Source organism: Glandiceps talaboti, chromosome 6, assembly GCF_964340395.1.
Source record: "Glandiceps talaboti chromosome 6, keGlaTala1.1, whole genome shotgun sequence".
Taxonomy (NCBI): domain Eukaryota; kingdom Metazoa; phylum Hemichordata; class Enteropneusta; family Spengelidae; genus Glandiceps; species Glandiceps talaboti.
The window spans coordinates 23832109-23848245 of NC_135554.1; the positions used below are offsets into that span (position 1 = coordinate 23832109).

The window sequence follows — 16137 nt, forward strand, 5'->3', positions numbered from 1 at the left end:
AGCAATAGACACTTGCGTCCCGAGATATGTTTCAGAATATGATAGAATATCGATAATATTGACGAAGTGCCTACATTTGAAAATTTAGTGAATCATAGTGAATGATAATCATTTATTCATTCTTTTTAATAATTACTGTTATTTTTTAATTTTTTTACTGTATACTTTAAAGTTCATTTATTTCACTTATCTTCTCGTCTGTGATTTGTAACCTTTTAGTAATTCCTCTGGGAATTATTATGGTTTCGAATACATAAATAAACATATTATCGGCCAAATACGCCAATATTATCGATGTTTTATCATATTCTGAAATATATCTCCGGATACTCTGTGCATAAAGGTACGCGAGCTGTCTCTGACAGCGGAGATAAATATCCAGTAGAGAAACTTGAAAATGATTGCGAAATCTTTTTGCTATTTCACATACATTTTGTTACACACATAACACTACCAGCTACAACTGGCTAGACTCTCTGGTCTGCTGTGGCATCGACACGTCACCGGGGTCATAGAACTAGGGTGATTCGTTGTACGCATGCATGCATTGGATGGGTGGATCTCGACATAATTGTTTTCACTCAAGCTTCAGTCGCAAACAGGACAGCTGAACTGAAACTCCTTGCCATACGTTATTGTCAGTAACAAATAATGCCGTACAAATTCGCAGCAAGTTTGATGTTCATGTTTAACGAGCTACCGGAGTTGGTTGATAAATATTCGGCAGCCAAGGCAGCTGGCTTCAATGCGGTCGACGGTAGTCCTTATTCAGTCCCCCTGGACAAGCTTGTAGAGGTGAAAGAAAGAGAAAATATTGAACAGGCACTTATCAACTCCTACCCAGGTAAATACTTAGTTGTTCTGAGATTTCTGAGTTTGAGTCGATAGACTCGAATTACTTATCGGTATCCCCTTTCAGCCCTCCTCACAGACACACTGACTATATAGTACTTGCTTTTTGTTTCCAAACGCCATTTCTACCATGTATAAATGAGTAAAAGCATACAGTAATTTTAACCCTAGACACGTTTCGTGTACAGTCTGTTGCTTATTGGATTATAATAACTAGATTTAGTATGAGACTAATATGTCGCATGCACCAACAAATTGAAACGTGTCATCATGGCGTGGGTTTTCTGTAAATAATATTTATAATAATAGCAACGGCAAGAAATATCTTATCGTTTGTATAAATAAACTTTTTGCAGTGATATTTTACCGGATCCATGCGATACTCCACATATTTGTGGCATTAATATGTTTCTCTTAAAATTGTAATTTGGCCATCACTTTGCCTCGTCAAATATCGTGCGCAATATGGTCTGATTTTTTTGACGGGGTTAAAATTGAAAATTGTATATTGAGGCGGACTCTCAAAAGCAATGAGAAATGAAAGTGTGTCGGGGGCTGCGCATTTATGAAATAGATGCGCGCGTGATGACTTATTCATTTACCTTTTTGCTGTAAAAGGGGACTGTTTGCCGTGACTAGCTGGTGGCCGAAAACGGCATGAATCTACGATCTGTAGTTCGAGCGCGAGACAAAATCAATGTTCGAGTCGAAATGTGCAGGCTCAAAACGTTTTATATTTAGTAGTAATAAAGACTGTGGCCAGAATAGATGGCGGGATTGAAAGAAATTGGGGTGCAAAGGTGTGTGTGTGTGGTGGGGGGGGGGGCATGTCTGATGGTCAGAATGGGAGAGCCACGAAATATTTTGTTCATGATTTTAACAAAATTGACTGGAAGTGTCTGAATAGCCTAAAATGGCTTTTAAGAGTCAAAAACTCTAGGGCTTAACTGCCTGTCAATTTGTAATGGATTACTACTGATGACATGCGCTCTTTACCCTTCACCCAGCATGGGGTTTAGCCAGATTAACGGTAAAATGTTTGACTTTGACTAGACGTAGTGAGTGAGATGGTCATAGTCATCGTAACTCGTATCGTATAGGAACTATATCAACCAGGAGAGACTGCAAGCCCATATGTCCTGTTCCATCTGTTTTTGCCTTATGATTTTTATAATGAATTTGATCGCCAGTAGACCGCTTTGTAGATGGCATAAAGCATATTTTAAGTGTTTGTTATTTGCTAAATATAGGTACGTTCGTCAATGGTGAGCTCGGTACAACGGCACTTCCAGGACGGCAAGAAGAATTCAAAGAGGAACTGGATATATCTATTAAGTATGCTAAAGGTCTGAAGTGTTCTAAGTAAGAGCAATATAGTTTGTTTTCACTTTAAAAAGACTTCCATTTTGTGTTGTGAAGAATATTCAGTGATGATCATTGAAACAGTGTAAATGATTAAAATTCTGATAGATTTAGCAATTAAGGTACGTAAGCTTCTGAAGACAGAAATCTTGAAATTAAATAGACTTTGAAGTATATAGTGCATAGCATGTGAAATAAAAGGAGTGTGCACAGTTTATTGAGTATAATCATGAGATACGTAATTGAGAAATATTGATCATGGTATTGTTCGTTATACCCTGCGTAAGCCAAGTTGTGCATGTATGAACAGAAAAAGCAGAATTTGTCTTTAGTGTTGTTTTTCATCGTGACAACACACATTTGCATATATAGATATATGCCTGATGATCATGGAAGAAGAATGAAACTCCGAGTAAGGTTAGGACTTATTACTTGGATTAAGTCTATAATGCTCTGTTACTAATAATATATGTTCTCTCCAGTGAGCGCGTGTGCTCAAAAAGAGATAATATATTCAAAAAAAGCAATTAATCACTCTCCTTTTATTATTTTTCTTCATTCATGCAGAAAATGTATTCTAATATTGTGGTATATTATGATTTGTCTCCCTCATCTTCAAATCGTAATGACAAGACCCCCTATGTTACTTGTGTTTACTTAGATTTATATAATTAATTGAATAGTAATGGCAGGTCACAGGTTGTTGACCTTTGACATTACTCCCATATCTATAGTCATAATATTTGTACCAAGAAAAAATTATCAATTAAAGTGACACACGCTGAATTTGTAAATCAAGTGAAAATACTTAATATAAAACCTTAATTTAACTATAATTGTCGATGCTATAATGTTACAACTGCCTCATGGCATTGTTAGAACTGTTGATTGCATAGAAGTATGGATTCTTGACTCTTTTTGATACGCAAGATGAACTATGTCATCGGATCATTTATGTGTTTTTATACGTCACCTGTCACCAATCTCGCATTCTCATTGGTCGAGAGCCCTGCAGATATGTCGGCGTATTTTCACCAACTGTGAAAACACTCCAACAGCTGTATTTTTGCTTGTTGTATCATGTGATCACTGCAAGCACAGGGGCGTGTAATATTTCATAGATTGTTGTTTTCCAGGTCTACAGACTAAATATAACAACCTTTTGATTAATATATATTAATATATATTCCTACATGTAAGGGGAAGATTTCTTCGTAGTATAGAGATTGATACATTTGTAGCAGCAACATTCGTACTATATTTTCCTAAGAAAACGACATTCTAAGCAATAAGAAAACAACAATCTATGAAATATTACACGCCCCTGTGACTGCAAGTCCCCATTGTAAACAAACCTAGCAGACAACTAGAAATCCAGCTGTATGCAGCATTTCCAACACCAAATTTATTGTCAACCGAACAAAATATCACTGTTGATATATTTAACTGGTAACAAGTCTTTGAACTGTACGTTTCGTGTCATAGGGAAATCGTCAAAATTTCCACACAGAACGGTGAAAGTCTAGTGACGGCGAACGCACTGTCGTCACACGATCGTAAACATGAATTCCTAAATTTATGAACGATATCCAAACCCTATTACCGCCACCAGGGACGTATACACAGTTTATACGTCCCTGTATGCCGCCACAGACGGTGCAATCTTTGCTCAACTAGAATAACAAAGCATATCACGAACATTACTGTACATTTAATGTAACATAGTACGCAAAACAAGGACGCGCTTATTTTTCAGCTGAAGGTTATAAGTTTGAATATATCACTGATTGATAAGCTTATGCAAATCGTAAGCATTTCGAACGCGCACTCTGATGCACGTGATACACAAGCAAAAATTGTTGATGAAAAATACGCCTGCATGTCTGCAAGGCTCTCGACCAATCACAATGCGAGACTGGTGACAGGTGACGTATAATTTTTAATGCTTATGAAAAAATGTCATGAAATCCCTACTATGCCATCAGCTGTTATAATAATAATAATAATAACAACAACAACAACAACAACAACAACAACAACAACAACAACACCATATGACAGTATCATGGAAGAATTGCATGGACTTTAACATTATACTAGAAGAGTTTAATTCAGATTTTATGTAAGTATTTTCACTTCAGTAAAAATAGTATAAACTCAGCTTGTGCCACTTTTAATATTGGGAAATGTATGGGTTATTGGTTTAATACTTATTTACTTTTGAGAAATGATCATTTGAACACATGTTGATCTTGAACTTGACCTCTATGCATCTGCTCCTTAAACTAATACTGATTACCAACGTCTATTTCAGCATTCATATCTTCGCAGCTGTTATCCCTCCACATGATCCTGCAGATGAAAGTAAACTTTTGCAAGACATGGAAGACGTGTTTGTGGAAAACTTAAGATATGCAGCTGACAAGTTACAGAAAGTAGGTTCATTCAAATGGAATAGTCCCAATAAATATGCAAATGAAGTGCCAAATAAGGTGTTCAATGGATGTCGTCTGCTAGAAATGGATGTCGTCTGCAAGAAATGACAAATTCATATTTTCTGTTTAAAGTTGCACTAGCTGTAACTGAGGATTATTTTTCCGATCAAAAAGCCAACGATACATTCACTGAAAATCAGTAATCATTTGGGTGCAGACCCAAAAATCAATTTAGTTGGATGCATTGTACAAATATTGTTGAAGGTGTATAATATAATATTATGAGCAAGTTTTTATATACGAGTTACGATTTGTTTTATTACCATATATAAGATTTTTTTACAGTTTGCACAATAAAGTAAATACAGGTTGATAATTTGGTAATGGGAGTCAGAAAAATAGCATAATGCTAGTCGAGTCTGACACCGTAGACACTGGAATGTTACAACGTTACTAAAGCAAAGCAACTAGAGGGCAGTGTACACGTAAAGAAAATATCAGATACAAATAACATAAATACAAATAAATAATTAAATAAATACAAAATGTACAATTAGTGGACATAGTCTTTAATGAGTGTGTTTTTAGTGAATCACGAAATGAAGTTCTAGATGGTTGTGATCTAATACTAGGTGGTAGACTGTTCCAAAAGGCCGTACCTGTGAAACATATTGCAAACTTGCCTATGGATGTGATTACTTTAGGTAGAAGGAGATTTCCCCTACCCTTGAACCTAGTACTATATTCATGAACTGGTGGAGTGCAATAATCTGTAAAACGGTGAGGTAACCTGTTGGTTAATAAATCATACATGAAAGTACAAAGTTGGAGTTTATGTAATTTGAATATATCAAGAATTTGAAGTTCACTAAATAAATTGTTAGAATGTGCAGAGATACAACTAAAAGTAATAGCTCTGACTGCCATTTTTTGAGACTTGTGAATACATGTCAGATGTGTTGAATATGTAGATCCCCATACTTCAATACCATAGGTGATGTGTGGTTGGATAAAAGATTTGTATATCAGAATAAGGATATCTTTAGGTACAAAATGTCTTAATTTGAACAAAATACCAACTTTTTTCCTAACAGTGGAGTTTACCATTTGAATATGCTTTGACCAATTTAGGTGTTTATCTAAAATAACACCAACAAAAGTTGTTGACACCACTTCGTCAATAACCCTACTACTAATGTGGAGAGAACCTTCAAGGGATATTTTTCTCCTGGTATTTCTAAATAGAATGTAGTTTGTTTTGAGATGATTAATGGTAAGTTTATTTACATTGCACCACTTTAATACGTTATTTAAGTGGGCATCAACATTAGATAAATTTATATTGTAATGATTGTCAGGAAAAGTGTGAAATAAATTAGAATCATCTGCAAATAATCTGAATTGGAAAAAAATGGATGAGGAAGCAATGTCGTTGATAAATAACAAAAATAAAGTGGGACCTAAGACAGAACCTTGTGGCACTCCACATTGAATAATACGGTTAGATGATGTGTTACTACTAGCATGGATATATTGGTATCTATCATATAAATAATCAGTGAACCATTTCAAAGGCAATCCCCTAATGCCATAATGGGCCATTTTCGAAAGAAGAATTTCATGATTAATAGTATCAAAAGCCTTGGAAAAGTCGAGAAAAATGCCAAGAGTGACTCTGCCTTCATCCATCTGCTTGATAAGATAATTGACAAGGTTAATAAGGGACAATTTTGTGCTATATTTTTTGCGAAACCCATATTGATACTCGTAAAGAATATTATTTTTTTCTATATAATGCATTAGACGATTATTTACAATGGTTTCTAATACTTTGCTTAAAAGAGGTAAAACTGATATTGGCCTGTAGTTGCCAGGGTCATCAGTGGCTCCCTTTTTAAAGATGGGTGTAACTTTTGCTATTTTAAGTGTTGTGGGGAAGATTCCTGAAGAAATAGATAGGTTGAAAATATAAGCTAAAGGTTTAGATATTATTGCTGCTCCATTAATAAGAAGTTTAACTGGTACATCATCATGACCACACGCCTTTTTAATGTTCAATGAATTTATGAGATTATAGACCTCAGCTTGTGTAGTGGGATTCATAAAAAATGAATTACTTAAAGGAGTAGATAAATAGTCTTTAAAATTATGATTGGTTGAATTAATATTACTAGCCAAATTAGGACCTATTTTAACAAAGTAGTCATTCAAAGCTTCAACAATATCACTGATCTCAGAGATGTGGGTATTAGAATCATTTGATACAATATGCAGACTATCAGGCAAAGTTTTCCTAGCTATTCTTCCTTGACCTCCAAGTACTTCTTTAATAGTTTTCCAAGTCATATTTGAATTGTCTTTGTTGTCCATAAAAACAGTACTATAATGCAACTTTTTGGCATTCCTAATTACAGACAATAGCATATTTCTGAATTTTTTGTACACATCAACAGCTGCACCATCAAAGTTTGAATTTAAAACCTTAGAATAAAGTTTATGTTTAGTTTTGATAGATTTCCTAATGGCTCTAGTGATCCATGGTTTCCTAGCCTTTTTGTTGCTGATTATTTTTGTGGTAATTGGTGCATGCTTGTTACAAATCCTACTAAAAATTAAATGAAATCTGTTATAAGCAGCGTTAACATCAGTACAATCATAGACTCCTTCCCAGGATACATTTGCAAGTTCATCACAAAAGTGAGAAGGGTCATAATGATCATAATTTCGAAATGAAATTTTTTGTCTATGAGATATTCTAATAGGGTGGTTTTCTACTAAAGCAAAAATAGGGAAGTGATCTGATATATCAGTGGTTAATGTTCCAGAATAGATTTGATACTGATTTATATTAGTATAAATATGATCAATAATTGTTGCAGATGAGTCTGTCACTCTGGTTGGTGTGGAAATTAACTGATGGAAACAAAGGCACTCCATGGATGTGAGAAAGGATTCAATACTTACTGAACTAGTTCTATTATTTGCATCAACATTAAAATCACCCATTAAGATAAAGTGGTTTTTTTCTAACTTAAATCTCCTCAGTACATTTAACAACTCCTCTTGAAATTCTACAATGTCAGTATTTGGTTTCCTATAAATAATACCAACTATAGCATTTCTATTACCAGTATATCTAACAAAGCAGTTTCAAAAAATGTTCCAGTTGCAACAAGTACTACCATTCCAGCTACATGTTAATTCTCTTTTAGATATCAACAGATGACATGTTGAAACACAACATTCTGCAAGGGAAATTGACTATGTGGGAAAAAGAGAGTAAACACAAGTGTTCTTGGAGATAGGCATAATCATTAGCAACATTGTATCAAACCATTGCTACTATGTGAGGAGCACAGAATCAACATTAAAGATCACATGGGCTGGTTTGATAACATTTTTCAGAAAAAGTCATTGAAAATGTAAAATATGTCTCCAAAGGAAAGAAATTCAAAAAAACAAGTTTAGTATTGAATACATTGTATAAGCTTCAAGGGGGAAACTATTCAATGTACATTACATCCCATAATTTTGATCAGAAATGAACATCTTATTTATTTCCAGCAGACTGGACAGTTTTGTAATATTGTAGGGCTGGCATTCGAGAAAGCCACTGTACAGTTTTTTCTGCTGATGCAACCAAAAACGATATTGTGTGTCGTAAAAAGAGGCTGTGGTTTACAACGATGAGGGTTGGATACACTTGCACAAACTACAGAATAATTTTCGACCAATTGAGGTTCCACACATGCGTAATGCGGACTCCTGTCTTGACACATGCTCAATAAGCAGGACTTGGTGATAGTTTGTACAAATGTTTTTGAACTCCAATGACTGTAGGAATATCGTTATTGACTGTGATTATCTCTTTCATTGCTGTTGAACTCTATTTTTACAGCGTGACTGATTTCAGTTGTAAGTAACGTTGGTACTATGTGTCATATTTTTCTGTAGGAAGGAATAGTGGCTCTGATTGAACCAATTAACCCATTCACGGATCACCCAGACTACTTTCTTACCAAGCAGTCCCAAGGTAAGTGCACCACATGTGCTTGCATCCAAGTCACCTTTTGACAGATACACAAGGCTAATTTCTGGCAAAGCAGTCTGGAGGTAAGTGTACCACAGGTGCTTGCAGCCAAGTCATGCTTTTACAGATATACCAGGCTACTTTCTTACCAAACAGTCCCAAGGTAAGTGTACCACAGGTGCATGCAACCAAGTCATCCATTGGCAGATGTACCAGGGTACTTTCTTACCAAGCAGTCCCAAAGTAAGTGTACCACAGGTGCTTGCATCCAAGTCACCTTTTGACAGATACACAAGGCTAATTTCTGACCAAGCAGTCGGAAGGTAAGTATACCACAGGTGCATGCAACCTAGTTATCCATTAACAGATAGGTCAGACGACTTTCATACCAAACCGTAAGTGCACCATCGGTCACGCAAACAGTAAACCAATTAACCCATATTGGCAGGTGTACATGGATGCTTTCATACCAAGCAGTCTCGAGTCTCAATGTATATAGATGAACCACAGGTGCATGTAACCATGCAATCAACCCATTGTCTTGTATACAAGGTAATTAAATCAATTCTTTAACATATTGTGTGTCTTTAGTTCAATTTAATTTATTGGAATTGAGGTTGAAAAACTTGATTTTATGTACTTCACCTTGATAGTTAATGTATATCAACTGACAGTGACACGTTGGTATTCTCTAATTCTCTACAGGCATTGAAATCATTAAGAAGGTCAATCATCCAAACCTCAAACTCTTGTTGGTAAGTTAACTTCAGTTGATTGATGCATGTATGTTGATTGATTGACTGGGTCATTGTCAGACTGATTGATTGATTGATTGATTGATCGACCGACTGATTGATTGATAAATGGATTGATTGATTGATTGATTGATACATTGAGTGAGTGAGTGAGTGAATGAGTGAGTGAGTGAGTGAGTGAGTGAGTGAGTGAGAGTTATCATTCATATTAGTATATTCTGATTGCCATAGTGGCAGATACAAATCAAAGAATGATCACACTTTCACTTACAATTACACATTTACAGATTTTGTGGATGCTTTTTTCAAGTTTTAGAATCATGTTTCTAGAGCAGATTGATAATAACTAGTTAAAATAAGATATGTCATGGATTATGTCTTTCAGTACAAATGTGGAGTAGTAGTAAGCAATTTATATAGTCATTCACTAATTTATAATATTAGCAGTGTAGAGTGAAAATGATAATTATCCACCACCACCACCACCACCACCACCACCACCACCACAATAATAATCGACTTCATGACTTTGTTCTTACAGGACTTTTACCATGCACAGTTCATGGATGGGTATCTGACAAGGCTGATCAAAGAATACCTTCCATTGATTGGTAATCACTGAATTTATCATTACATTGTAGTTTGAATATTTCATCATGAATTGTTTTGATCCACTTTCATAGTGGCAGTGTGCTAGAGGATTACAACCAAACAGATATAAAGTGAGAAAGTACAAATTTGATGACATACAAATGTAAATGTAGGGTCGTACTACAATCTGATTAAAATCTGATGTTAGATAGGCTGGTATTCCTGTATTTACCTTTATTCCATCGTTATTGCGTCTTTTACGTGAGTTTTTTTTTTCCTGGGCGAACGCCTTTCTAACAAAGGCATTCGCCCAGGAAAAAAAACACACGTAAAAGACGCAATAACGATGGAATAAAGGTAAATGCAGGAATACCAGCCTATCTAACATCAGATTTTAATCAGATTGGGTCATACTAGAACTCAGTTTTTGTCAATTTGTAAAGAATATCAATGTAGTTGTAATTTTGTGATGATTGCATCTGTGGATGAGTTTGTGTGTGTGTGTGTGGGGGGGGGGGGGATGGATGGTGGGGGGGGGGGGGGTTGTCAACCTGAATAAAATCTGATATGGTGACTCTATTTCCTTCATTTGGTGTCCATTGCTTGTTTTCAAATTTGTTGTTTTGGGAAGGCGGCTTTCACTCCTGAAACAATTACAAAATTGAAAACAAACAACACTAAATGAAGGAAATGGAGGTAAATAAAGAAATCCAGCCGTATTCACCACATCAAATTTTAATCAGATTGGGCAATGGTATGAGAATGGGGGGATTCATGGATGAAAGATTGAAAGAGTTCTGACTTCACTTTATCTCCACTAAAATTTTTAATAGATTCATTTTATGGTATCATCATAATGTTTCTGATTTATTTCTATCTTGCCATAAAATTTATTCTTATTGTACATGTGCAACAACAACAACAACAACAGCAACAACAACAACAACAACAACAACAACAAACAGACTGAATTTAATCAGTTATATTGAATAAGCTGTGGGGGGAGTTATAGGAATGGGAGGTCATATCAAATAAAAGGAGAGAGGAGGGGGAGTTGTAGGAATGGGGAGCTCATATCAAATAAGCTTGGGGGAGGAGTTATAGGAATGGGAGGTCATATCAAATAAGATGGGGGAGGGAATACAAATGAGTCTAAAGTATCACCGTGTTAAAACTAACATACCAGTACTATTTCTGATTACCATACAGGTTACATACAAATATCTCAAGTACCAGAAAGAGGTGAACCAGACAGTCCTGGTGAAATCAATTATCCATACATATTTAAATTACTGGAAGAAGTTAAATATGACGGTTACATAGGGTGTGAATATAAACCATCAACAGGTAAGCATAGATACTAGTGTGATGGTTACCTTGGTTACATAAAGAGGTGAATATAAACCAACAACAGGTAAGATTGGATATGATGGTTACCATGGTTACATAGGGTGTGAATATAAATCATCAACAGGTAAGATTGGATATGATAGTTACCATGGTTACATCGGGCATGAATATACACACACAAAAGGAAAGACCATGACGTGATTATTCCTTGGTAAACGTGCGTACAATGCTTACAATTCTGGTTTATTTCTTAATATTCAAAATATCAAATTATAGTTCATGGTCAAAAGAGTCGCAATGTTTGTCTCGTGAAACAGAATTGTATCAAATTATAATTCATAGTCAAAAGAGTAGTAAACCTTGTCTTTGGAGCTTTTAAAGAGAATTGTATCAGGAAATCCACCATATGGGAACTTGGATTGATGTAATAGATCCTTTATTGATGCAGGCTCATATGTGTACTTATTGTATCAACATAGAACTTCAACTTTTGAAAACTCAACATAATTATAGTGAAAGCAGAACTGAAGCTTTAGTCCACACCTGCACTTGTGGAATTGTTTACCAGTTTGATGTTCTGGGTTGGTCACATGACACAGCGCTGGCGTCAATGCGGGGTCAGGCATCACATGCAATTGCTGAACTTCATTGTCACACTTTTAACCAAATTTCGAAAACTTCATGCCACCAGTGATAACTGGTTTTGTATTTACTACTAAGATGTTGATAAGTTGATAAAAATTCACTTCTAATGTGAGATACAGTGCTGGGTTTCTGGTAGTATTTTTTTGTTTACCATCATCTCAGTACACAGGTTAAAGGTCCTAAATGAATTGTTCGTTTATTGAGCTTGTGCGACATTGTGCGGTCATCCCGAAACTGTATGTTAAAGGAATGACTAAACAACTGAAATGGCCATTTCAGTCATATGGTATACAATATCATATCAGCAGAGGGTGATATAAACTTCCAGGCACCTATGACCCCTTATTAGACTCACCTGTCCATAAGGTCACACTTACTGAATAGTGGGTCAATCAATCTGTTGACAAAGACTGAAGTGTGCAGTCGAAATTTGCAGGTAAAATTCTCAAGTTGTGTTTGGAACAAATTAAATTCAATACTATGTTATTTTGTATTGTTTACAGAGAAAACTGCGGACAGCCTTGGTTGGATGAAGAAATACACAGAGTGAAACACTCCACACGATGAATTCATCAACATATGTGGATCGCACTATGAAATTATCAAGAAATCATTTCTTCATAAAAGAATTGCATGGTAGATAGTAAAACGACATACTAGGGGGCAGTATTTAACTGGTATGGTCAACGGCATACACAGCATAATGCCAGAGCAGTTTAAAAGCTTGAGACCAAGGGCTCATATAAGTTGGCATGAGTGAAACCATGAGGAATTTATCTGGCTGCCTTAAGAAAATGGGAATAAAAAAATAGGTACATGGGTGGACGACAGGAATATGTATGTATATACAGTAGGGTGTTATTCACCAATAGAAACTCAGATCAGCTTGTTTGATGGTTGTGAGATAGAACAAAGGTTCTAATGATTGAGGTACATCACTTTGCAGTAAAAGAGCTTGCCTTATCACTATTCTTGATCACTAGGGGGCAGTATTTAACTGACAGTATTTAACTGGCAGAATGCCAGTGCAGTTTAAATGCTTTAAACCAGATTTGCATATGTTAATATCATTTAACTTTAATAGTCATGTGATATACTTGATACCAAATTTGCATATGTTAGTCATGTAACTTTTAATGGTCATATGATATGCTTGATACCAAATTTGCATCTATTAATGTCATTTAACTTTTAATGGTCATGTGATATGCTTGATACTGGATTTGCATATATTAATGTCATTAGCTTTTAATAGTCATGTGATATACTTGATACCAGATTTGCATATGTTAATGTTATTAACTAGTCATGTGATACATCTACTCAGTTGGGGTATTGTAAGCTGCCCAACTCACTCTTGTCAAATAGTACAGGAGTGTATATATGACATCAAAGTGGTGCAAAGAAAATCTGCATCGATGTCACATATATTGTTTTCTGTATTTTGTGGTAATAATGAATTGCATGTTTGCATCTTAACAATTTAACCTGTGAAATTCATTTTAAGATTTCAATGTATGTACTAGTACATTCATACTGGTGATGGTACAAGTTAAAGGCCAGGAATACATCAAGTGTAGTGTATGAATGCAAAATGCAAGTGGGGGGTGGACATTTAGACACTGGACGGTTTGCAACTTTATGGTCAAGTGTAGTGTATGAATGCAAAATGCAACTAGTGTATATGGACATTTAAACACTAGACACGGTCTGTAATTGTGTGGTCTTTGGTGGTTACTTTTGTTTAAAGGGACACAGTCTGTAACTTTATGGTCTTTGGTGGTTACTTTAGTTTAAAGGGACACAGTCTGCAACATTATGGTCTTTGGTGGTTACTTTTGTTTAAAGGGACACAGTCTGTAACTTTATGGTCTTTGGTGGTTACTTTTGTTTTAAAGGGATACTGTCTGTAACTTTGTCTTTGGTGGTTACTTTTGTTTAAAAGGGCAGTCTGTAACTCTATCGTTTTCACCAGGGTTGACTTACTATCAGTAGTTTGACACAATTTTGGTACATTTCCGATCCTTTTATGCCAACTTTGAATGATCGACTTGTGCAACATATTGATGCAATCCTAAACTAGTTTGTATCTTTACACAACATTTAGTACAATCAGATAAAATAAGTGCTACAATTGTGTCATTATATAGATAACTTCAATTTGTAACACACTTCACATTTCGTACCAGTTTAGTTGTTGTTACGTCAGGCTGCATACCAACGAGGACAGTCTCATATCAGCTACATTGGATACAATTCATGTCAGGATAACTTGTGAAATGTATTTTAAATAAGTAGGAGTATTTCCTCACCATTATTTACTTGTGTTTAACAGTTGTATTAACTCAACTCCACTGAAAGGAATGGTTTAACTTCACATGGCATATGTGCAGATCTATATACAGATACTTGTATTTTGTGGTCAATACCAAATTGATTACACCATCTAGTGGGTGCACTTATTGTAATCAAAGCAAACTCCTGTCACTGTCTAGGCCATGTTGTGAAATGTGTGGCCAACTCGAAGTCAACAACACACCACCAGAGCAAGCTCAGTAATGCATCAATACCTTGCAGTACATTGTTCAAGCACTGATTAATTTCTAATAACAGGTTTTAATAATACGAAATAAAAGGTTTAAAATTCAACCTCGTTGGGAGTAAGTTCTTTTAATTTCATATCAAACTCATATCTCCTCAAGTTCTAGTCTCATCACGAAGTATGCATTCTCTGTAGTGGGACTGATCTTCGGTTATTCAACAAGCTCATACACTTATTAAGTTATCAAGTTGTCTGTGAGGTAGGAAATCTTGTAAAATGTGAAAATAGCCAACAATGTGCTGTGATTATCCACGAAAGAATAATCAAATAAACAAACAACTTTGATATGTAGCAAGCTTTTCATTTATTGAAATCAGAAAATTGATAACATTTGAAAGGATAATCATAAAAAGTGGTATGTTCTACATAACATGTAAACAATTTTTTTTTATTGTGGAGGCAATTTGCAAAGAGTTGAGATCAAAATCTACTATCAGAAATATTTCCAAGTTGCCTAGAAGATGCTTTAATTCAAGTCCCAACTGACTTGTTGGCTTGTCGTATGTTCAAACTATACCGTAGAACATTTTGAAGACTTTTTTCCCCCAAGTAGTTGATTACGACAAAGTACAACAGGAAGAGAGAGTTGTGTTGCTTTGCAGGAAGCCAGATCTCACATACACTTTAATAGACATTTCAAATTTTGAAAACTATATAAACATTTCTAAGACACATATACAAAACACAGAGGGATAATGAGATCTGGTAGACAGCTTCAAAAGCAATCTTGATTTCAAAACAAGTTTTTGGGATTAACCCCCCCCCCCCCCCCCCCAAATGTAAGTACGCATTATACCTTTAGTCGGAAAGGTATGTCGTGACAGGGCGCCCTCACACCTCGGAGGCCGGAATGACACGACGTATCTGACAGTATAATTATACCTCAGTCAGCGAGGTACGCCATGATGGGGCGCCCTCACACACCGGAGGCCGGAACAACATGACGTATCTTAGTCTCATTACACCTTAGTCAGAGAAGTACATCGTGATGGGGTGCCCTCACACACAACGGAGGCCAGAACAACACGACGTATCTTAGTCTAATTATCCCTTGGTCAGAGAGGTACGCCGTGATGGGGCGCCCTCACACACCGGAGCTCGGAACAACACGACGTATCTTACAGTCTAATTACACCTTAGTCAGAGAGGCATACATGCTACACAACACAATATGTAACATAATCTATGCTTTCAAAATCTCTGCCCAGCTCATTGTCAAATAAATCAGTACATCTACTGGCTCAAGAGATACTATCGAAGCCCAACTACTTTCACTATAAAACCCAGACAACATATACATCTATATACTAAACACAAAATACACTTTGTCTACAGCAGGGTATAAAAACAAAACAGTTTGAGCTACCTGAATTTAACGATGTAAAAAATTTCAAACAAAAGCTAAAGTCAGCAGAAAAGCCACTCAACACTTCAAAGTTTTGTGTTTTTTTACATTAGTCTGAATTGTGATATATCTGTAAATTCACTTTTTGCTTATCAAAGAAACTGATGTAC

General features: G+C 35.7%; 1 protein-coding gene across 1 annotated transcript; it reads left to right on the plus strand.

The window, feature by feature from the left end:
- The first annotated feature begins 554 nt into the window (after positions 1-554).
- On the plus strand, positions 555-14644 carry LOC144436444 (putative hydroxypyruvate isomerase). The gene is made up of 8 exons (XM_078125243.1): positions 555-844; positions 2103-2214; positions 4529-4649; positions 8604-8682; positions 9385-9434; positions 9976-10045; positions 11235-11372; positions 12524-14644. The coding sequence occupies exons 1-8, from the start codon at positions 652-654 to the stop codon at positions 12568-12570; spliced, it is 810 nt and encodes a 269-aa protein (XP_077981369.1). The 5' UTR covers positions 555-651; the 3' UTR covers positions 12571-14644.
- The last annotated feature ends 1493 nt before the right edge of the window (positions 14645-16137 follow it).

Bases quoted from the DNA above. Each gene is read 5' to 3' on its own strand.
- LOC144436444 (XM_078125243.1), top strand. From the start codon at position 652: ATGCCGTACAAATTCGCAGCAAGTTTGATGTTCATGTTTAACGAGCTA. The intron at 2,215-4,528 runs GTAAGAGCAATA...CGTCTATTTCAG, and splicing joins AAAGGTCTGAAGTGTTCTAA to CATTCATATCTTCGCAGCTG. The intron at 10,046-11,234 runs GTAATCACTGAA...ATTACCATACAG, and splicing joins AGAATACCTTCCATTGATTG to GTTACATACAAATATCTCAA.